Here is a 22,966-nt window from a genome sequence, read left to right on the forward strand (position 1 = left end):
AAAGAGGCTCTGACACCAGATTATAAGTGTTATATCTCCTACATAATCTGATCGGCGCTGTAATGTAGAGAACAACAGTGGATTTTATTTTGAAAAACAATCATTTTTGAGCAAGTTATGAACAATTTTAGATTTATGCTAATTAGTTTCTTAATAGACAACTGGGCGTGTTTTTACTTTTTACCAACTGGGCGTTGCGAAGAGAAGTGTATGACACTGACCAATCAGTGACTAATCAGCGACCAATCAGCCCCATACACTTCTCATTGTTCCAGCCCAACTTCTTTCACTGCACAATCACACTGTAAGGCCTCATGCACACGACCGTATTTTTTCCCACCCGTAAATACTGGCGTAAATACGGGTCCGGTGTCACACGTATTCCACCCGTTTTGCACCAGTATTTACGAACCCGTTCCCGTAAATATGGGTCCGGTGTCACCCGTATTCCACCCGTATTTACGGGCACGTTTTTGGCGGCAAAATAGCACTGCACTAATCGGCAGCCCCTTCTCTCTATCAGTCCAGAATAGAGAGAAGGGACAGCCTTTTCTGTAATAAAAGTTAAAGAAATTCATACTTACCCGGCCGTTGTCTTGGTGACGCGTCCCTCTCTTCACATCCAGCCCGACATCCCTGGATGACGCGGCAGTCCATGTGACCGCTGCAGCCTGTGATTGACCTGTGATTGGCTGCAGCGGTCACATGGCCTGAAACGTCATCCAGGACGTCGGGCCGGATGTCGAGAGGGACGCGTCACCAAGGCAACGGGCGGGAGACCGGACTGGAGGAAGCAGGAAGTTGTCGGTAAGTATGAACGTCTTTTATTTTTATTTTTTACAGGTTTATACTGATCGGTAGTCACTGTCCAGGGTGCTGAAAGAGTTACTGCCGATCAGTTAACTCTTTCAGCTCCCTGGACAGTGACTATTTACTGACGTCGCTTAGCAACGCTGCCGTAATGACGGGTGCACACATGTAGCCACCCGTCATTACGGGAGCTCCATAGACTTCTATAGACTGTCCGTGCCGTTATTACGGCCTGAAATAGGACATGTTCTATCTTTTTCAACGGCACGGGCACCTTCCCGTGAGAAAACTGGAAGGCACCCGTCGCCAATAGAAGTCTATGAGCCCGTTATTACGGGTCGTAACTACGACCCGTAATAACGGGAGTTTTTACGGTCGTGTGCATGAGGCCTAACAATGGGCTGGAACAATGAGAAGTGTAGGACACTGATTGGTCAGCATCATACACTTCTCTGTACAACGCCCAGTTGGTAAAAAGTAAAAACACGCCCAGTTGTCTATTAACCCCTTAATGACCAGCCTATTTTAAACCTTAATGACCAAGCCATTTTTTACGTTTTTCCATCGTCGCATTCCAAGAACTATAACCTTTTTATTTTTGCGTCGACATAGCTGTATAAGGTCTTGTTTTTTGCGGGACAAGTTGTATTTTTTAATAGCACCATTTTGAGGTACATATTATTTATTGATTAATTTTTATTAACGTTTTTGGGGGGGGGGGGGAATAGAAAAAAATCTGAAATTTCGCCACTCTTTTTTGCGTCCTAAATCTACGCCGTTTACCGTGTGGTATAAATAACCCAATAACTTTATTCAGCGGGTTGTTACGATTGCAACGATACCAAATTTGTATCGTTTTTGTATGTTTTCCTACTTTTACACAGTAAAAACGCTTTTTTTTTCAAACTTATTTGTTTTTGTGTCTCCATATTTGAAGAGCCGTAACGTTTTTATTTTTTCGCCGATGCAGTTGTATGAGGGCTTTTTTTTTGCGGGAAGACTTGTAGTTTTTATTGTTACCATTTTGGAGTAGATGCGACTTTTTGATCACTTTTTAATCACATTTTTTTTAAAGTCAGTATTCACAGAAAACAGCAATTTTTCCATCTTTTTTTATTTAATTTTTTACGGCGTTCACCGTGCGGGTTAAATAATGTAATAGATTTATAGTCGGGGTCGTTACGGACGCGGCAATACCAAATATGTGTAACTTTTTAACTTTATTTTGGTTTTCTAATACTAAAGCAGTTTGTAAGGGGAAAAAGTGTTTTTTTCACATTTTTTTTTTATTAACTTTTACTTTTTTTTTTTTACTTTTTTACTAGTCCCATTAGGGGACTATAATATGCGATTCTTCGATCGCTATTATAATACACTGCAATACTTCTGTATTGCAGTGTATTATGCCTGTCCGTTTAAAACGGACAGGCATCTGCTAGGTCATTACAGGCAGACCTGGGGGCCTTTATTAGGCCCCCGGCTGCCATGGGAGACACTGACACTCGGCGTATCGCCGGGTGTCGGTGGGAGAGAGAGGGAGCTCCCTCCCTCTCTCCAAAACCACTCAGATGCGGTGCTCGCTATTGAGCACCGCATCTGAGGGGTTAAACGGGTGAGATCGATACCAATATCGATCTCACACGGCAGAGCAGGGACGCCCCCAGCCCTCAGCTGCCTCTAGCAGCTGAGAGCAGGGAGATTTGACAGCTCCCTGCTCTGTCCACTTATTCCAATGCCGCGACGTAAAAAGTCTATGGCATCGGAATAAGGCCCGTTAGTGACCGACGTAAAAACACGATGGGCCGGTCACTAACGGGTTAAGAAACTAATTAGCATAAATCTAAAATGGTTTATAACTTGGTCAAAAATAAAACCACTGTTATCTACATTACAGCGCCGATCAGATTATGTAGGAGATAGGACATTTATAATCTGGTGACAGAGCTTCTTTAACAAAATATCAAAGGCACTCCTCAAAACGGTGTCAGGCCCTTCGATGGTTGCTATACATCAAATCAACTTTTTCCGTGTTTATAAATTCCAGATTACACCCACTCAGGTGGACAACAGTTGCAGACAATAACCAGTAGAACTGCTTGCGATCATTGAATGTTTGAGAAAGTAATAGTACTCTCCACTAACACAAGCTTGTACACACTACCAGCTACGTAAACAAGTCTGCCGCAACCCCAAGGGACACATCCATGCCAGGTAACCGCAAACAATCAACGCTCTTACCACCGAAGACTTCTGGCTCCACAAGGATTTCTTGTTTCTGTGGTATTGGGGCTCGAACATCATCTCTGAAACAAAAGACAACACATCACATGCCAATACAGGAAAATAAAAGTTCTGACACCAATCACAGTCCACAACAGTGTATTTACTCGCATTAGTCAAAACAACAGCACCGAGCCAGTCCACGGGCTCTGTCTGGACCTGTACTGCATTAATACACATGCCATTGATGTGAATGGGCCCTGTGCAATGCTTAATTTCCCCTGTGGTGGCGCTGCAGGGGAATGGGTCACATCGGGTACGTTCACACAGGGCAGATACACGGCGTAAAAGCACGCAATGTCTCCACCCTAGAACCCGCAAGGAATTCTGGCTGAAAAACCGCACCCAATTGTGGTGCAGATTTTGGTGCGGAATCTCTGCTGCTGAAAACAGCGCTGGGAAAAAAAATGCCAATACTTACCCCCAGGCGTTGTCATAGCGACGCATTCCTCTGTTCTGCATGCAGCCTAGCCTTCTGTGATGACGCTGCAGCTTGTGATTGGCTGAAGCAGTCACATGGGATGAAACGTCATCCCAGGAGGCCGGTCTGCACGAAGAACAGAGGGACGCGTTGCTATTACAAACGCCCAGGTGGCAAGTATTGGCATTTGTATTAATTTGAGGCAAAAGAAAGTCATTTTTTTTCCTGATCTGCGATTTTTGTGGCGCAGTAGCAGCTTTTCCGCTGCAAAAATCGCAATATTTGCTATTTGTTGAGGGTTTTACTTCCTCATTGAATTTAATGGGGAAACTGGAAACAAAAGATCAGCGATTCCGCAGCATAAATTGACATGCTGCGGATTGAAGAAAAAAAAAAAAAAAAAAAAAGCACCGCAGGTTAATTCATGAACGTTTTCTCAGCTGATTTTTTTCTGCAGCGTGTGAAATCTCCTCCACTCTGCTGCTACAGTAAGATTCTGCAGATTTTTTTCAATTAAATCTGTTGGACAAAATCCGCAGATAATCCGCCCTGTGTGAACATTCCATCACTGCCCTCACCCGGTCTAACCTCTCAGCTGCCGCAGCATCTGAAGGGTTGAATGGTTGGGCTGGGAGTTGCCTCCGATCCTGGCCATTGAAGGCGCATTAAAGCCATGAGGAAGGACGTGGTATACGTCTGAAACGCGTAGGCACCTTACCTACATTTTCACCCTTACATTCGGGAATGATCTTGTTTTAAAGTATCCAAATAAAATTGGAACTACGTTCTGTTTAAACCTGACTGCGCTGGACCATCGACTTTTGGTGGGTGTCAGCTATTTGAAATAGGTGCGATCTGCCACATCTAGCTACGGCTCCGCTCCGGAGGCCGCACATATTACGTGAGTAAATCTCAATTTATAGTACATCGGTTAACATATAGTGCAATATGTTACCATCTCTGTAGAGATGGTACCTTGGATTCTAATCAGGTACTTGTCCCTTTTTGGCACCTACATATTACTTACCTGGAATTCACTGGAACAATTTCAGCATTGTAGATTCAAAGTGCCCCGACATGCGCACTCGCCTTTCGAACTACAAAAATCGGCTAAGTCCAGTCTGGGACACTATGTGCATGTGCATCCGGCGCATATCGATTGGCCTTTGTATATACTTTCCTGATTGGCTAATCTTTATGCAAATCTTGTTGCACGAAGGCCCGCCACCAGACAGGGAACCCCATTGGTCCTCACACAGGTGATTCCTGTGTGACACACACCCGAGACCTTAAAGGAGCAGAAACCAGAACGCCCGCTCACTAGCCCCATTTTGATCCCCTGAGGACGCTGTGTTTACAGCGAAACATGTCGCTGGGGCTAAGATATTTTTAAACAGCCGTGTCATGCTAGCCTCTATAGCACGTATACTTGTAATATCCACGCATGTTCAGCAGTCTGCAGCTGCTGTTCCAAACATCTACACTCTCCTACTCATCACTCTATCCTGCCACAGTGAAGGCAGAGTTCATATAGAGCGTGTGCTAGCTGACATTGGCTAGATATTTTAACTCATTGTGTCTGTCCATGGACATCTTAATAGTATAACAATAAAAGTTACATTTTATCATTATTTAGTTAGTAGTTGGGAAATTGGGTTTCAGTGTGCCTTAGGCACATCAGTTTTTTCGATTCTGAATAGACATCACGTCCTGGTTGGTAGTGATGTCTATTAACTCTCCGGACACTTGAGTAACGTTACTGTGTGTGTATGTGGCTGCACATAGTGATCTAGTAAGAACACTATGTGCTGAATGTATGAATGGAGAGAAGTGTATGATGCTGATTGGTCAGCGTCATACACTCCTCTGTACAACACCCACTTGGTGAAAAAATAAAACACGCCAAGGCATTAAGAAATTCATTAGCATAAATCTAAAATAGGTATTAACTCAAATGATCGTTTTTCTAAATAAAAAACACTGCTGTCATCTACATTACAGCGCCGATCAGATTATGTACAATATAGGCCACTTATAATGTGGTGACAGAGCCTCCTTAAACCAAATAGAACATCTCTGGAGAGACCTGAAAATGGCTGTCCACCGACGGTCTCCATCCAACCTGAAAGCATGAGAGGATCTGCAGAGAAGAATGGCAGAAAATTCCCAAACCAGATGTGCAAACCTTGTGGCATGATGCCCAAGAAGACTGGAAGCTGTTATCACTGCCAAAGGTGCTTCAACTAAGTCCTGAGTAAAGGGTCTTTATTATGTCACTGCAATATTTTAGATTTTCCTTTTCAATTAATTAGCAAAGATTACTAACATTCTGCTTTCACTCTGTCATTATGGGGTATTGAGTGCAAAATGATGGGGGGGGGGAACTTGAATTTTTATTTTATTTTAGCACAAGGCCTCAACATAATAAAATGTGGAAAAAAAAATAAAGAGTCTAAGGACTTTCCGCATGCATTGTATGTTCCTAGGGCAAAGCTAGAAAGCCTCCCTCTCCCCAAATTTTTTTTTATTTACTTACTCTGCAGCAGGACGAGCTGTGGATGCCCCCGCAGAACTTGTGCTGGGCTCCTCTGCAATACCACCACCATCCAGGAACATTGTGACAGCCATTTCTAAATTCTGACTGCATGCTTCTAACATGTGTTTGCCAACACTTTCACTAGCCCCTAAAAAAAAACAAATCTGTTAATAGTGCTGAATGCCATTTCATAGTGACGTGTCAACCTCATGGATGTCACCGTTGCAGCCAGTGTTTGGCAGGCATGGCGTAATCAATGACCTGCAGGAATCGAGGCAGCCGTCAGCGCAGGAGCTTTAAAAGGCAAGCACAACTTTTTTTGTTGTTGATGTTTTAACCCATACATTTAATGTTTAAATGTCTGGAAAATCCTTTGCGGCTCTGAAGCCTGCATTGTTGTGAATGGAGCTCTGGCGTATCATACAGGATGCAACTCAGGATCCATACAAGAGAAGTCATGTGTTTACCAAGTTACGATATGGATTATATAGATTGATTGTATGTGTAAGATGGTTTTTAAAGGAGAACCTATGGAATCAATCACTGGGAGAGACCCATTTAACCTAGGGAGTCCAACAGATGAAAGTGTTGTGCAACGGCAATGGTCCTGCTTGCCTGAGTGGGACTGCGAATACATCCGGTATGTAAGATACCAAGTAAGGGGCCATATAGTCTGGAGGGCCAATAAGTTGTGCTTGCCTTTAAGGGTATGTGCACACACACTAATTACGTCCGTAAGTGACGGACGTATTTCGGCCGCAAGTCCCGGACCGAACACAGTGCAGGGAGCCGGGCTCCTAGCATCATACTTATGTACGATGCTAGAAGTCCCTGCCTCGCTGCAGGACAACTGTCCCATACTGAAAACATGATTACAGTACGGGACAGTTGTCCTGCAGCGAGGCAGGGACTCCTAGCGTCGTACATAAGTATGATGCTAGGAGCCCGGCTCCCTGCACTGTGTTCGGTCCGGGACTTGCGGCCGAAATACTTCCGTCAATTACGGACGTAATTAGTGTGTGTGCACATACCCTAAAAGCCACTATGCGGACTGGTCCATTGTTTCCGGACGGTCATTGTTTACATCATATAGTCTCAACGTTAAGGGTATGTGCACACGTAGTGACCAAAAACTTCTGAAAATCCAGAGCTGTTTTCAAGGGAAAACAGACCCTGCTTTTCAGACGTTTTTTGACCAACTCGCATTTTTCGTGCCGTTTTTTACGTCCGTTTTTGGAGCTGTTTTCATTGGAGTCTATGAGAAAACAGCTCCAAAAACGTCCAAAGAAGTGTCCTGCACTTCTTTTGACGAGGCTGTATTTTTACACGTCGTCCTTTTGACAGCTGTCAGACGACGCGTAAATAACAGGTCGTCTGCACAATACGTCGGCAAACTCATTCAAATGAATGGGCAGATGTTTGCCGACGTATTGTAGCCCTATTTTCAGACATATACGCCTCGTTTACGTCTGAAAATAGGTCGTGTGAACCCAGCCTTAAGGGGTTGTCCAGTTTTCATTAAAAAAATTGTAGAATAGGAAATAACACCATTTTCTAATGTACATGTATTAGAAATTCTGCTCACATTTTCTTATATAACAGTACAGTTGACCCCCGTCTCTTAACAGTAGAATGGTATAACCCACAGATTTGTACTGTGCAATGTATCCGCAGGCTAAATGAATATGACTAAACATGGCATCGGTCATGTGACCCTCAAATTTCAGGTACTAACAGGGTTACATGACATACATGTGTTAGGTCCACAGGGGACACGTTCATGGACTATAGGCCCTATTACACCGGCCGATGCAGCGACCGATCAAGGCGCTAAGGATGGGGATGAGCGGTCGTTACTCCGTTCGCTCATCCTCATACGTTATCATGTCGGCAGCGCGTCTTCCTGTTTACACAGAGGGGTGTGCAGCCGACAACGAGAATATTTTACTTATTTAAACCGATATGATCAGCAGATGATTGAGAGTTCGCTCGTTCATCCGCTGATCGCCGCCGTTTACACAGGCCAATTATCGGCAACGACCGTTATATGAACACTCGTCTGCCCGATAATCACCCAGCGTAGAACTCCATTAAGTGAATACGGCTAATGGTGAAATAGTGATGAATATTTACGGTCTCTAGATTTATAAAATGTCTGCCTGTCTTTATGAGATGTTGTTAATAAAATTACATTTAAAAAAAAAAAGAACACAGAGGAGAAGTGAGAAGAATGTAATCGCTGCTCCTCAGACACTGACAGACATAGATGAGATTTTGCTGTAGGTAGAAATACTTTATAATTTCTGCTCCTCAATAATCTGTTATTCCCCTGTTCTATACCTGGACAGTGTTACCTGAATGCCAGGGGTCACATGACTGACGCCATCTTTAATCCATTCAGTTATCCTATGGACGTATTTCTATGGACTATACCATTTTGGGTTTGTTTTGTTTTTTTAGACAAAGGCAACTGCACTGATAAGAAAGATATGTGAGCGGAGTTTTAAATACATGTATTTTAGAAATCTGTATGACGTGCCTCTATAAATGAATTAACACAAACAAACAAAAGTGGACAATTCCTTTAAAAAAAAACCAAAAAAACAGAGAGCGCTACCACTATATGAAATGTACACAAGAGTGCAACTTTTGCACAATAATGTTAATGCCAACAAAAGTTAATGTTATGCCTAGAGCACGTTTTGGTTGTCAGGCAGTCGGAGGTGTGCGCCCGCCAAGAGTGCCCCCCAACATGTGCCATTTTATAGACTACAGTGGTCATTGACTAAGGCCCCATGCACACGACCGTGCCCGCAATCACGGCCCGCTACTGCGTGCACGGCCGGCCGCTGACTGACAGCCGCATTTTCGGGCCGTGCTCCCATACAAAGTATGGGAGCACAGCCCGCAAAATGCGAAAGAACGGACATGTTCCATAATTCCCGGAACATTTCCACGGCACTGACACCCTTCCGTAGTGCTACGGAAAGGTGTCAGTGTTCAATGAAAGTGAATGGCTCCGTTTTTGCGGACCGCAATTGCGGTCCGCAAAAACGGAGGTTTTTTGCTGTCGTGTGCATGGGGCCTTACATTGTAAAAAAAAACACATCGCACATGGTATATACGTTTTTCTTTTTCTGCTGTGCCACACTTGCATAGAGAAGCATGGTAGACCACGCTTTTCTAAACATTGAAAAGGGTAAGTCAACGCATACCGGCCCAGTGTATATGCCAATAAAAAAGAAAACACGCTTCTGGTGTATGCGGGGCTATGGGCACTGCAGGGTTTACGTCAGGGCATACCCTGCCATATACCTCAGACGTACATTAAAAACGAAATGTGAACTGAATTCTAACCCATAGTAGAGGTCACACAATGTTCACAACCATTGCTCTCCCTTATAACCGCTTCAGATATTGTTTTTTGTGCTACAGGATTGGTAGATATTCCCCATAACATCATACTGCTCAGTCAGTCATTGTAGAGAAATTCCCCACTGGCACCCAGGCCACTCTGATCAGCACCGGGCCCTGGCAGCCCCGACATACAGGAAGAGCATAATACATTTACACCCCGTCACACGCCCGCTGCACTTCCCCTCACCCGTAATAGATATGAACTCCCTCAACAACTGGGCAGCGACCCCGCCATCCGCCTCCATCTTCTCCGCGCCAAACAACAACAACCGCCGACGTCACTGCCTGAGCCGTCACCACCTAGTTCGTTCATCTCCGTACAGATGTGAACACTAGAGGTAAATATACCCTATCAATGTATGTTCCTTTTTTTTTTGTATCATACTACAATATTCTCCATACAGCTGGAGATATCGGGAAGCTCCGCAGAATAGGATTTATGTTCTAATGGAATGTAGGCATTGGCCCTGGAACGTTGCAGACAGTATACAGAACGTTGAAAGCTGTACAGGCTAAGCCGGCGGCCATGTTTTTGGAGACCATTAGGGCCGTCTGTGAAGTACCGTGTTCTCCTCTGTTATTTCATGTATGATCTCGTCGGACTGCGCATGCGTAGATAGACCAAACAAGCTTTATTGCTAGGCCAGTACAAAACAATCTCTTGAGAGTTTGGCAAACGAGCTGCTAAATGTTCCTTTTTTTTTATTATTTGAATTTTTTTAAATGATTAATTTATTTAATTGCTCGGTGTCAGTCTGGTTTATATTATGTAGATATATCTATCTATGATTCATTATAACTTGGTGCATATAATAGGGGTGCACATCATCAGCTGATTATATTAAGGAATTTTGCATGCCTGAAAAAGTTTATTTTTCTTACAAGCACCCTCAAAGTGCTTTCCATAGACATTGGCGGCATAACTAGGATATTAGGATCCGACCACTACTGATCGCTAGAACGAAGTGACAGCAGCTCTACTACTATAATGGCTGTCTATGTGGCCGTCTGGAAAAAGACGAGTAGAGCTGCCAGGAATCGAAGATGCACAGTGCTTTCCTAGCGCCGATTCCACTTCGTTCTAGCGTTTAGCGAGGATCACAGATGTGGGATTCCAGCTATCTGATATTGATGGCTTATCCCTTTAAAAATGTGAATCCGGAAGTTAGAGCAATAGTCAATAAGGGGACGCACTGTTACCCTAAAAAAAATTCTCACTGTCTATTAGATGACGTGAAGGGTTACACTCCTTCATATCTATGTCTCGCAATTACTGGTAGATTGTGTGGGATATACAGAACTATGTATGAGGTGGTCTATGGCTAGCGGCCGCTTTCCTCAAATTAGCAGTTGGAAATCATGGAGCCCATATTAAGTTCTTGTACAGAAGGCCTCTGTTGGTGTTTGCTCCAGGGTTAGGTACTGTGATATCACAATAGTTTATGTCTGGAAGGCAACTGTGACATTAGAAATGTCTTTCTTTCTGGTAAGCTGCTGTGAAATCATAAGTTGGTTTTAGTTTGGTAAACGTCTGATGGCTTTTGTGACTTTACATGTGTGTTAATGTGAGGTAAATCGCTGTGACATCACAAGTGTGTTGAAGGGAAGTAAATTGCTGTGACAGCAGAAGTGGGTTTTAGACAGGTCACATACTGTAACATCACAAATGTGTATCATTCTGGTAAGATGCTGTGACATCACAACTAGTTGCGATATTAAGAGTGTTATTGTTAGTTAAGCTGCTGTGATATCAAAACTAGGTTAAAGTGAGGTAAACCTATGTCACATCACAAGAGGATTTTAGACAGATAACATACTGTGACATCACAAAGGTGTATCACTTTTGTAAGATGCCGTGACATCACAACTAGTTAAAAAAATAAAATATTCGAAGCAGCACAAATCCCGTTATCAGGAGCGGTGACACGCTGTAAGATCAGACAGACCCAGTTTGACGTAATGTAATCCTCAGAAAAAGCGTGGTTGAACAGCAGCACACGTCTCCCAAATTTCAATCAATATGTTGTTTTAATGGTCAAACATCCAGTAAAAAATGGCAACGTTTCGACCCGTGACAAGTGGGGGGTCTTTCTCAAGCCTTGAGAAAGACCCTCCACTTGTCACGAGTCGAAACGTTGCCATTTTTTACTGGATGTTTGACCAATAAAAGAACATATTGATTGAAATTTGGGAGACGTGTGCTGCTGTTCAACCACGCTTTTTCTGAGGATCACAACTAGTTGTGACATTATAAGCGTGTTATTGTTAGTTATGCTGCCGTGACATCACAACTGTGTTTCTGTCAGCTGTAACATCACAACCTCGAGGACATCTGACAGGTAAGCTACTGTGACATCACAAGTATGTTAAAGTTTTGTAAACCACTGTAACATCACAAGTGGGTTTTTGACAGGTAAGATACTATGACATCACAAATATCTATCACTCTGGTAAGCTGCTGTGACAGCACAACTATTTTTAGTCGCATAAACTAGTGTTAGGGTATGTTCACACGTACACGTCCGTAACGGCTGAAATCACACAGCTGTTTTCAGGAGAAAACAACTCCGCAATTTCAGACGTAATGGCAAGTGCAGATGCTTTTCGCTGCGTCCCTTACGGACGTAATTGGAGCTGTGTTTTCCATGGAGTCAAGGGAAAACGGCTCCAATTATGTCTCAAGAAGTGACAGGCACTTCTTTGACGCGGGCGTCTTTTTTACGCGCCGTCTTTTGACAGAGGCACGTAAAAAAAATTACCGTCGGCACAGTACATCGTAAAACCCATTCAAATGAATGGGCAGATGTGTGCCGACGCTTTGGAGCCGTATTTTCGGACGTAATTCAGGGCTAAAACGCCCGAATTACGTCCGTAAATAGGGCGTGTGAACCCAGCCATAGTGTTACTGATATCATAAGAGTGTTTTAGTTCGGTAAGTAGCTGTGACATCACAACTGGGATAAAGTGAGGTAAACCGCTGTGACATCACAAGTGGCTTTTAGACTTATATGGTAAAATCATAAAGGTGCATCGCTTAAGTAACCTGCTGTGACATCACAACTACCTTCACATAAGCTACTGTGATCGATCATCAGTGTGTTAGTCAGGTAAGCAGCTGTGACATTACTAGTCAAGTTTCTGTCAGGTAAGCTGTTGTGATGTGATCACAAGTGTATTTCTGTCAGGTAAGCTGCTGTGATGTCACAACTGTGTTTTTATCAGGCGACTGCTGTGATATATCAGTGTTTCTGTCAAATAAGCTGCTGTGACATCACAGGTATGTTAAAGAATTAGTCTAGTACTTTTTTTATTCATTAGATATCCATGGTGGCATTATATGTATTGTCCCTTGTATTACCTAATTATTATTTTTCTTCCCGTATACATTTTTATTTTATTTCCCCTGTGAGCCGGGTGACTTTAGCTAATGAGTACCCCAGGGAGTTCCATGTGTTTTTATATTTAGGAGTCACCATCTTTTGTCGTGAACAACTTCCGGCTGTAAACATTGTTGTGTCAGTGCCTTGACACTACTCTTCCTATTGAACGCTTCTCCCCTCCGTATCTCTTTGTCCCACCCCAGCTTGACTTCACCGTGCCTTCTTAGTGGTCATCAAAGAAGGATCTTGGGAGTTGTAGGAAAAGCAGTACAGTGTGGCAAGATGTGGGAACAAAAGAGGAAGCGCTGCCTCTGAAAGAAAGATCCTTTAGGTCTTGTGATAGTCATAATACACTATCAGTTTTGACCATTGTTCCTATCACACATATTGAGCGACTCAATGCTAGTCAACTTAAAGGGAAGGTGTCACGAATTTTTTTTTTTTATATGTTATTGCTTTTAGTATGTCATTAAAATAAATTTTATTTATTTGTGTTTTTGTGTTGTTCTTTTTTCTTTCTTTTATTTCTCTATGGGAGCTGCCATTTTTTTTTTTCATCTCTGTATGTGTCGATTAACGACACATACAGAGATAGAATACGGCACAAACATCCCCATAGAGAATGCGAACGGAAGCCGTTCCATTCACTATAGCGTACGCCGTCTGTGTGGGAACGGTGCATGCGCCGCTCCCACACTGTCCAAAAGGAAGGTCTTCGGCAGAGCGACATCCGGCGCTATTTTCATGTGGACCGGAAGCCGCGGCCGGACAGTAAGATGACTATTACCGGTCGCGGCTTCCGGCCATATGTTCAGACGCAAGGACTAGGAGCGGAGGCAGTGACAGCGGCGGCGGCAGGAGCAGGTAAGTTATATTTGTGTATGTGATGTGTGTGTATGTTCGTGTTATACTGTCTGATTACCAATGTATCTAATCCTCCTACAATTTGCATTCGCTCAGAAAATGGCGTAACGCATGTGTAGGAGGTTTCAACCCCCTCCTTTCTCCTGGCACTAGCCAGGAGAAAGGAGGATGGGTTGTTTGAGGACACTAGAGCGAGTGTGTCTTCTCCAATTTTGCAGCATAAAGCAATGAGGTTGCTTTACCACATGCCAATGCTGCAATTTTGGGAATTGCTCCCTCTAGTGACCAGCACGTGGAAATGTTATAAATTAGAATCTAATTTATAATATTTCCTGACTTGTGAAAAAAATTAGAACAATGTGTAATCATTTATATACTAACTGTTTAACTAGAAGAAAAAAAAATTCTAGCGACACATTCCCTTTAACTACTGCAACTTATTATTGATCGGGCATTTTTCACGTCCGAGGTGCCCCCGTGCGGGTCCCGTTTTCACAGATCCCCGTAGACATGAGCCTATGGCGAGATCCGTGAAAACGGAAGATAATAGGACATGTTCTATTTTTCAACGGACCTTCCACACGGTCCATTGAAACAACAGCCATGTGAATGGCCCCATTGAAAAACATGCCTCCATATGACGGCCGTTGTTTTAACGGCCATCACATGGACATATTCAACACTCGTGTGAATAAGACCTTATAAAGTCCCTCCAGTTTTAATTTCTGTCCCGAACTAACATATGGGTTGGAGAGATGCTCCTGTATGCTGGGTGATAGAGTTTTCGCGGCAAACATAGAAGGCCCGGAGAGTATTCCCATCTCAGACATTTATGGCATATCCATATTTATGGCATGTTGTGAATTTTCTGAAAATAAAAATCAGTTCCATTCATCTGAATGGAACTTGCAGAAATCCATGCACCTGCTGCAGAAACATACACATACAGATGAATCGAACGGATTTTCATTTGCAGAAATTTGCACGACAAAATCTGCCGCTTGTGAATCTACCCTAACTGGAGGAACACTATAACAATTTCTTCCCCCTCTCCAGTCTATGCTCAATACAGCAGCCTGGATTATTTTACTGTTCAACCTCTAATCCCTCTACCCTGTGTCGGTCACTGCATTTGGTGCCCAATTCCGTTTAGAATTAAATGTAAAATTATTAGGGTATGTGCACACGATAATGACAATTACGGCTGAAATTACGGAGCTGTTTTCAGGAGAAAACAGCTCCTGCATTTCAGACGTAATTGCTCGTACTCGCGTTTTACGAGGCGTCAATTACGGACGTAATTTGGAGCTCTTCTTCATTGAAGTCAATGAAAAATGGCCAAAATTACGTCCTAAGAAGTGTCCTGCACTTCTTTGACGACGCTGTTATTTTACGCGCCGTCTTTTGACAGCGGCGCGTAAAATTACAGATCGTCGGCACAGTACGTCGGCAAACCCATTGAAATGAATGGGCAGATGTTTGCCGACATATTTGAGCCGTGTTTTCAGGCGTAATTCGAGGCATAAAACGCCTCATTTACGCCTGAAAATAGGTCGTGTGAACCCAGCCTTACTCTCTTCCACAAAGCTCTCCACAGTGCTGCACCTACCTACAGTACATCTCCTCTCTCATCTCTGTAAATCCTCAATAATACAAACCTCCAACTCCTGTCTCCAGGATTTTTCTCATACTGCACCAATTCTCTGGAATATGCTACCCCAGACATTTAGCTTAACCCCTTCCTGCCCTGTGACAAAGTATTACATCGCAGAAACTACCCTTCCCACATCCATAACGCCCCTTGCGATGAAATGAACATAATTTTTTATCCCGCACGGTGAGCACCATGTAAAAAATAAAATAAAAAATTGCTGTTTTTTTGTTCATCTCGCCTCCCAAAAAAACTAGGAAAAACTGATCAAATAGTTGTATGTACCCCAAAATAGTACTAATGAAAACTACAAGTCATCTTGCAAAAAAAAATAAAAAAAAGACCCTCATTTGGAACTGCAGAAGGAAGTATAAAAATGTTTAGAACAGTGATGTGCTCTGCAGTTTCCATCAGACCCATAGAAATTAAATGGAGCACTCCCTTCTAACTCCTCCGATCGCTCGTCCCCATACATTTCTATCATGTCGGCAGCACATCTTCCTGTTTACACAGGGAGATGTTCTGCCTACAACAATAATATCTTGGGCGTTTAAAATGATACAATCAGCCGATGAACGAGCGTTTGCGCGTTCATCGGCTGATCGTTGCCCTACTTGCAATTATCGGGAACAAGCGTTCTGTGAATTCTCGTTTGCACAATAATTGGCAGGTGTAAAAGGGCCCAAAGACTTGGGCCGTTGCGTAGCAATAGTCTTAATCAGGCTTCTGCAACAAAATGTATCTACTTGAGTAAATAAGCCTGAGTCACTTATACAGATACCATAAATTCCTGTTTGATTAAACTGCACGGACTGTTTCACACAGTCTCTTCACAGATCACTGCTCAGCCTGCCTGGCTCTATAGTTATAATCTCTTAATTTATTTTGGAGAATATTAATAATCCATAAACGCAACTTGACCTCAAAAAATGATAAGCAGCCCTTATCTTGCTCCAGAAAGAGCCAAAACTCGTTGTCACTCTGATTCATTCTTTTCTTAACTATGGTCACGCCTTACTTTATGGTCTTGCCCTCCCCAAACTCTCTCCTCCCCAATCTGTCATGAACGCCACAGCTTATTTTTCGATCCAACTGCTACACCAATACCTCTACCCTGTGCTAGTCCCTGCACTGGTTATTCAATAACGATCCAAGACCAACGTTCTCCATCACCCAGTTCCAGTGCTCTGGAACACAATACCCCAGACAATTCCCAAAATCTAAAATTTTAAGCCTGCACTAAAAACCCAACTTCTAGGGCAGACCCATTACATTCCCTTATTTGACTAACCGCTACACTAATGCCTCTACCCCTTGTGCCAGTCACTGTGCGGTTACCCAGTCACTTTATAATTTAAATGTATTACTCTCAGTTCTAAAGCTCTCCACAGTGCTGCACCTCCTTACATCTTGTCCCTTATCTCTGTATAACACCCTATCTGTGTCCTACATTGTGCCAACAACCTAAAATTAACATTCTTCATAATCCAAACCTCCTACTCTTGTCTCTAAGGCCCTACTCACAAGACGTGGATTCTCGGAAGTGTGACGGCCGTTCTTTGAAAACCCTCGGAAAACCCTGGATAAGAGTTGTCTAATGGCAGTGCCAGGAAGTTGGCCCCCAAATTTCAGAAGGTTGATCTGCTGCAGTGCTTTCCATGACCATGTGCAGTGAGCAGGCCTAACACCAACCAACAGCTGGAAAGGCTGGCATCCGTCAAGGTGACCAGCCACCGGAGAGGCAGGAAGGACCGGCCCTGGGAGATGGTTGGTAAGGTCACCCACCAGAGTAACTCCTGATGAACTCGTGGGGGTAGGAGAATCGACTGGGATCTTTAACAGTGCGTGAGGATTGTTCTCTGGAGAGGCCTTGTGTGAAATTGAGCATAGTGGATGGCCTCAAAGGCCGACACCATCTTGTCTACTCCTCGCATTATTCTAATGAGGCTACTGCTGACTGCAGAGACACCACCCCGGAACCTTAGAGCGTGTAGAAAGCAGTTCAACTTCTTCAGGTCCAAGATAGGCCGTTTTAGGGACTGCGTTCTGACTATGGAACGGGGGCAATTATTTCTTGAATGAGAAGAGAGCGAACAGCCTGGAAAAAAGCAGTAGCACGCTCTGGACCTAAGGCTGAGTAGATAGAGTTCCTGACCCTTCCCCAGATCAGTTATTTTTATCTTGTATCCTGTCAACACCACCTCTCGAACTCAGGCATCTTCGTCCACATGAGTCAGCCATATCATCTGAAAGGAAAGAAGTAGTCTTCCCACCCTAAGAGAAGACTTGAGTGGGAAGACATCTTCAGGCGGAAGATGTCTTGGAGGTGCAGGGCTTCTGGGGCCTAGGGCTGCCCTGTCAGAAGAGCTTAGGTTTGAAGAAAGGACTTCTCAATGCTGTGGAATGGCTGGTCTTCTCTGACCTCTGAAAGGGGAAGCTACTAAAGTATTGAAACCTCTAAGAACGAAGAAGGCTGTTTGTATAGACGACGATTCTAAAAGGTAGAAGGGAGATTTTGCTTGCAGAGGCCTCAGAGATAAGTTTATTCAGACGCTTACCAAAGAGTATGCCCCAGTATAGACCAGTGAAAGCCTTCTTGGTAGCATGGTCCACCACCAAGGATTTGAGCCAAACTGAGCTGCGTACAGCCACAGAATTAGCCATTGCTCTGGGAGCGTAACAGGCCGACTTAAGAACATCAAGGCATGGATAAGTTGAGAAGCCAGATCTGTCATGTCCTCCTGCGAGCTCCTTCTGTAATGCCCTGGGGAAATTGTTTCTCCTAGATGATGCAAGCTTTACTGAACCAGGAGTCGGTAAAGGGTACAAAAACAAATTTGTTTAGGGAATCCAACCACTTCTCTGGAGAATAATTAAGAGTTGCTGCATTTGACATTGGAAGTGTAGTACTCTTGGAAAGCCTAGATACAGGCAGATCCACCAAGAAAGAGACAGCCCAATTGGGAACCAAATTTTTCTGGAAAGGGAACAGCATATCGGCTCCCTTGGAAACAGAAAAGCACCTATCAGGGTGCTTGCATTCCTTGGAAAGGATTCTCAAACTCGCCGGAGGCTGCAGCTGGCCAAAAGACCCATCTCCACGAGAAGGGGAATCATCCTTAACAACATGTAAGGTGTCCCAGACAGCACAAATCAATTCCTGCATAGAGGCTGACAATTAAGTGTCTTGCTTTGACTCTGAGGATTCCCCAGAGTCTCTTGGTCTTTTACGTGACCTATTGTCAGGGATCATTACTATGTATATTGTCTGAAAAATATTATCCTCACACATATGTATATACATTTCAGTTCTTTGTGTAATATACTGATATATATAACAAGTTCTTTGTTCATGTCGGACACACCTATGGAAGACACCGCCCCCTGGAATGCAAAGAGGAGTGTGCAGAAGAATGTACACGAAAACGTATAGCTGAGGAGCGAATAGAATTTAAGCAAGTCCCACATCTATAGGGAGGGGCATGTGTCTTCTCTGTGTGTGTTTCTTTGTTCTGAATAAAGTTCAGTTCCTCCTGGCTGACATTGAAGCTGTACCTCAGACATTTGTGTGGTGTACTTCTCTCCAGGCATGCCTTCAGCTTTCAATTTACAGAGGTGGTTATTCGGTGTGAAATACGGACCTGACACTATCATGTTACAGATGAGGGAGATGCCGGGGAGCATTGTTCTGGACTGCTATCTGGGATGGCAGATGTTCCAGAGACTGATCCACAGTCTGGAGAGGTCCCCCAAGTCCTGGGTGAAGGACAATGCCCAGTCAAAAGGGGGGGGTGCATTCTCTGAAAGTGGTGTCCTGGGAGCATAGCATAGTAGGCTAACTTGCAATTATAGTGGGTCACTAACGCCACAGGGGCCAGTTATTCTCCCGAGAGGAAGACATGCTGGAAGATGGGGAGTTCTCTACTCTTGTTAAAGACGTGTCAGGGATAGGAAAATTTCCGGAGGGAGAAAAAAAAATTACCCCCTAGAAAAACAGCTTACTGAGCTGGCCTAGTGGGCCATATGTGCTGTATCCCGATGACAGGATGCTGGAGAGTAGTCTGAGTGGTCCTTGGGGCAGACTGGGACAAGTCTGAACAAACCCTCTTGGCATGGCACTGACAGCAGCTACGGTGCAGAAGTCGGACTGCCTTGCTTAAAGCATGCGCTGAGGATGCTATAACTTGCCCCCTCAGCAGCCAGCTCAACACACTGAGTGGTCGAAAGAGAAAGGGCACATGACCAAGGTGGGTTGGGGAGGGGGGGGGGAATCGCCTGAGGAGACTGCAGCGTAGTCATGTCTGCCTCCTATGGACACTAGGCAAAAACGGATTCGCTTTCTCTCTGTAGGAAGGGTATGAACTGCGAGGCGGAGCCAACACTTTCTCCTACCTAGTGTCAGCTTCCTAGTGGCAATTACCTGTACCAATGGTGCTGGTATAGGTAATTGTAATTACCGGTTACAGAAATCTAAAATTAAAGATGTCTGATCAGAAGCAGCAGGGAAGTTAGTACAAAATATATATATCACACAAACACAAAAGTTTGAACAGCACATTCCAACAAAATGAAACAAAACGTGTATACAGGTGCAAGAACACCTGTGACTGCAAATCTACAGCACACAAGAAAATGGCGACACGAACACTATTGCCACCTATACTGCTAAATATAAATAAATATGCGTTACTGCTAAATCTACTTACAATACGGAGGTTCTTGTTGCCCGTTTTTGACCAAAAAACAGAATTAGGCCGGATTCACACGAGCGTGTGCGTTTTGCACGCGCAAAAAACGCTGCGTTTTGCGCGCGCAAAAGGCACTTGACAGCCCCGTGTGTCAGCCACGCATGATGCGCGGCTGCGTGCTTTTCGCGCAGCCGCCATCATTATGACACTCCGTTTGGATGTTTGTAAACAACAGAAAAGCACGTGGTGCTTTTCTGTTTTCATTCATCCTTTTCACTGCTGTTGCGCGAATCACGCTTGTCCCACGGAAGTGCTTCCATGTGGCATGCGTGATTTTCACACACCCATTGACTTAAGTGGGTGTGTGATGCGCGAAAAACGCCCAAAGAACGGACATGTCGTGACTTTTTCGCTGCGGACTCACGCAGCGTAAAAATCACGCACCTGTCTGCACGGCCCCATAGACTAATATAGGTCCGTGCGACGCGCGTGAAAATCACACGCGTTGCACGGACGTATATCCCGTTCGTCTGAATAAGCCCTTAAACTAATTCTGTCCTGGGTGATTTTTATAAATTTAAAGAGCCACTGTCACCACATTATAAGTGCCCTATCTCCTGCATAATGTGATCAGCGCTATAATATAGATTACAGCAGTGGTTTTTATTTAGAAAAACGATACATTTGCACCAAGCTATGACCTATTTTAGCTTTATGCTAATAACTTTCTTAATATACAACTTTTTACTCTCCATTCATTTACTCAGCACAGCGTGTGCTGTCACTTACACCCATATTAACATTACTGAAGTGTCTTGAGAGTAAACAGACATCGCTTCCAGCCAGGACACGATGTCTATTAAACACTCCCGACACTTCGGTAACGTTAATGTGTCACTTACTCGAGTTCACGCTTGCTGTCATTTACAGCGTGATCTCGCGAGATCACGTTAATGTGGGTGTAAGTGACAGCACGCTGTGCTGAGTAAATGAATGGAAAGAAGTGTATGACGCTGATTGGTCAGTGTCATACACTTCTCTCCACAACGCCCACCTAGTCAAAAGTAAAAACACGCCCAGTTGTCTAATAACCCTTTCATGCCGAAAATCTGTACATAGACGTCCTTTTCGCACATACCCCATGCTGCCAGGATGTGTATATACAGATCTCTGTTCCAGCCGGCATAGCGCTGTGAAAAGTGCTCGGACGCCGGCTGTGTCAGTGTCCCCGGCTCCCCAGCAACCTGTTCTCTGACAGCCGAACCGATTGGTTCGGCTACAGAAAATATGATCACCGTTATTAACTGCTTCCTGACCGCCCACAGTAAATTCACGTTGGCAGCTGCTGGGCTCTGTGCAGAGCCGACGTGAATTCACAGTGGGTATTAAAAGCGTGATACGGGTATCTCAGAGTAGTGCTGACACCCGGATCGCGCTGTTAACCCCTGCCTCTGGTCCCAGAGATATGATCGGGACCTGATTAGTTCAGGTCCCGATCATGTGGTCGCAGGGAAAGTTTGTTGCAGCAACAACAGTTTGTTGCTACAACAAACTTTCCCGGGGACCGATTAAAAAAAAAAAAGTAATACATTTTTCCTATAATAAGGTTTATATTATAGGAAAAAAAATAAACCGTTAAAAAAGTACACATATTTGGTATCACCACGTTCTGAACGGCCCCAACTATAAAACTATAATACTAGCGTATTTGTTTGGTCATCACTCCTCCCAAAATATAGAATAAAAAGTGATCAAAAATTCGCATGTACCCCAAAATAATACCAATCAAAACTACAACCCGTCCGCAAAAAACAAGCCCTTACACAGCTTTTTTTGACTGAAAAATAAAAAAATTATGGCTCTCAGAATATGATGACACAAAAAAGAAATTATTTTATAGAAAAGTGATTTTATTGCGCAAACGGCACAAAACATAAAAAAACTATATACATATGGTATCACCGTAATCGTACCGACCTGCAGAATAAAGTAAAATGTCATTTATAGCGCACTTTAATTACTGTAAAAAAAAGGACAAAAATCATTCTCAAAATGTATGTTTTTTTTGTCACTTTGCTTGCCAAAAAAATCGAATAAAAAGTGATCAAAAAAAATCACATGTACCCTAAAATGGTACCAATGAAAGCGACAGATTGTAACGTAACAAATAGGCCCTCGCACGGCTCCGGTGGAGAAAAAATTTAAAAAAGTTCTGGCGCTCAGAATATAGCGATAGAAATTGTGCAGTGTCCAAAAGTGGATAAGATTGGGCACCATTTATCAGTGCGACACATCTATGAATTATTTATTTACCCCATTATTATACCCTCTTATTATGCCCTGATGTACTCCGCACAGATTACACATACCCCCACATTATAAACCGAACTACCAGCAAAACCCCAAACAGAACTATTACCAAGCAAAATCTGCGCTTCAAAAGCCAAATGGCGCTTCTTCCCTTCTGAGCTCTGCCGTGGGTCCAAACAGCAGTTTATTACCACATATGGGGTATTGCCGTAATCGTGAGAATAAGCTTTACAAGTTTTGTGGTGCTTTTCATTCTTTATTCCTTGTAAAAATTATATTTTTTTAAATATTTTTTCAGAAAAAAAGTAGATTTTCATTTTCACAGACATATTCCAATAAATAAAGCAAAAGACCTGTGGGGTCAAGCTGCTAACTATACCCCTAGATAAATTCCTTGAGGTGTGTAGTTTCCAAAACCACTTTTGGGGAGATTCCACTGTTTTGGCACCACAAGACCTCTTCAAACCTGACATGGTGCCTAAAATATATTCTAAAAAAAGGAGACCCCAAAATCCTCTAGGTGCTCCTTTGCTTCTGAGGCCAGTGCTTCAGTCCATTATCACACTACGGCCACATGTGGGATATTTCTAAATACTGCAGAATCTCTGC

The 22,966-nt window shown here is 43.6% G+C and overlaps 1 protein-coding gene across 2 annotated transcripts in view; it reads right to left on the reverse strand.

Moving 5' to 3' along the window:
* The window catches only part of UBXN7 (UBX domain protein 7), a 50,509-nt gene extending 40,498 nt beyond the window's left edge, over window positions 1-10,011 (reverse strand). For both annotated transcript variants that reach the window (XR_012883115.1, XM_075861228.1), the window contains exons 1-3: window positions 9,652-10,011; window positions 6,048-6,195; window positions 3,049-3,113 (exon numbers count right to left, since the gene is read on the reverse strand). Coding sequence is in view for 1 of the 2 variants with exons in the window: in XM_075861228.1 (XP_075717343.1) it covers window positions 3,049-3,113; window positions 6,048-6,195; window positions 9,652-9,709 (271 nt within the window). In the remaining variant the exon portion in view is untranslated. The remainder of the gene's footprint in view (window positions 1-3,048; window positions 3,114-6,047; window positions 6,196-9,651) is intronic.
* Window positions 10,012-22,966: the final 12,955 nt, after the last annotated feature.

Source organism: Rhinoderma darwinii, chromosome 4 (genome assembly GCF_050947455.1).
Source record: "Rhinoderma darwinii isolate aRhiDar2 chromosome 4, aRhiDar2.hap1, whole genome shotgun sequence".
NCBI lineage: Eukaryota > Metazoa > Chordata > Amphibia > Anura > Rhinodermatidae > Rhinoderma > Rhinoderma darwinii.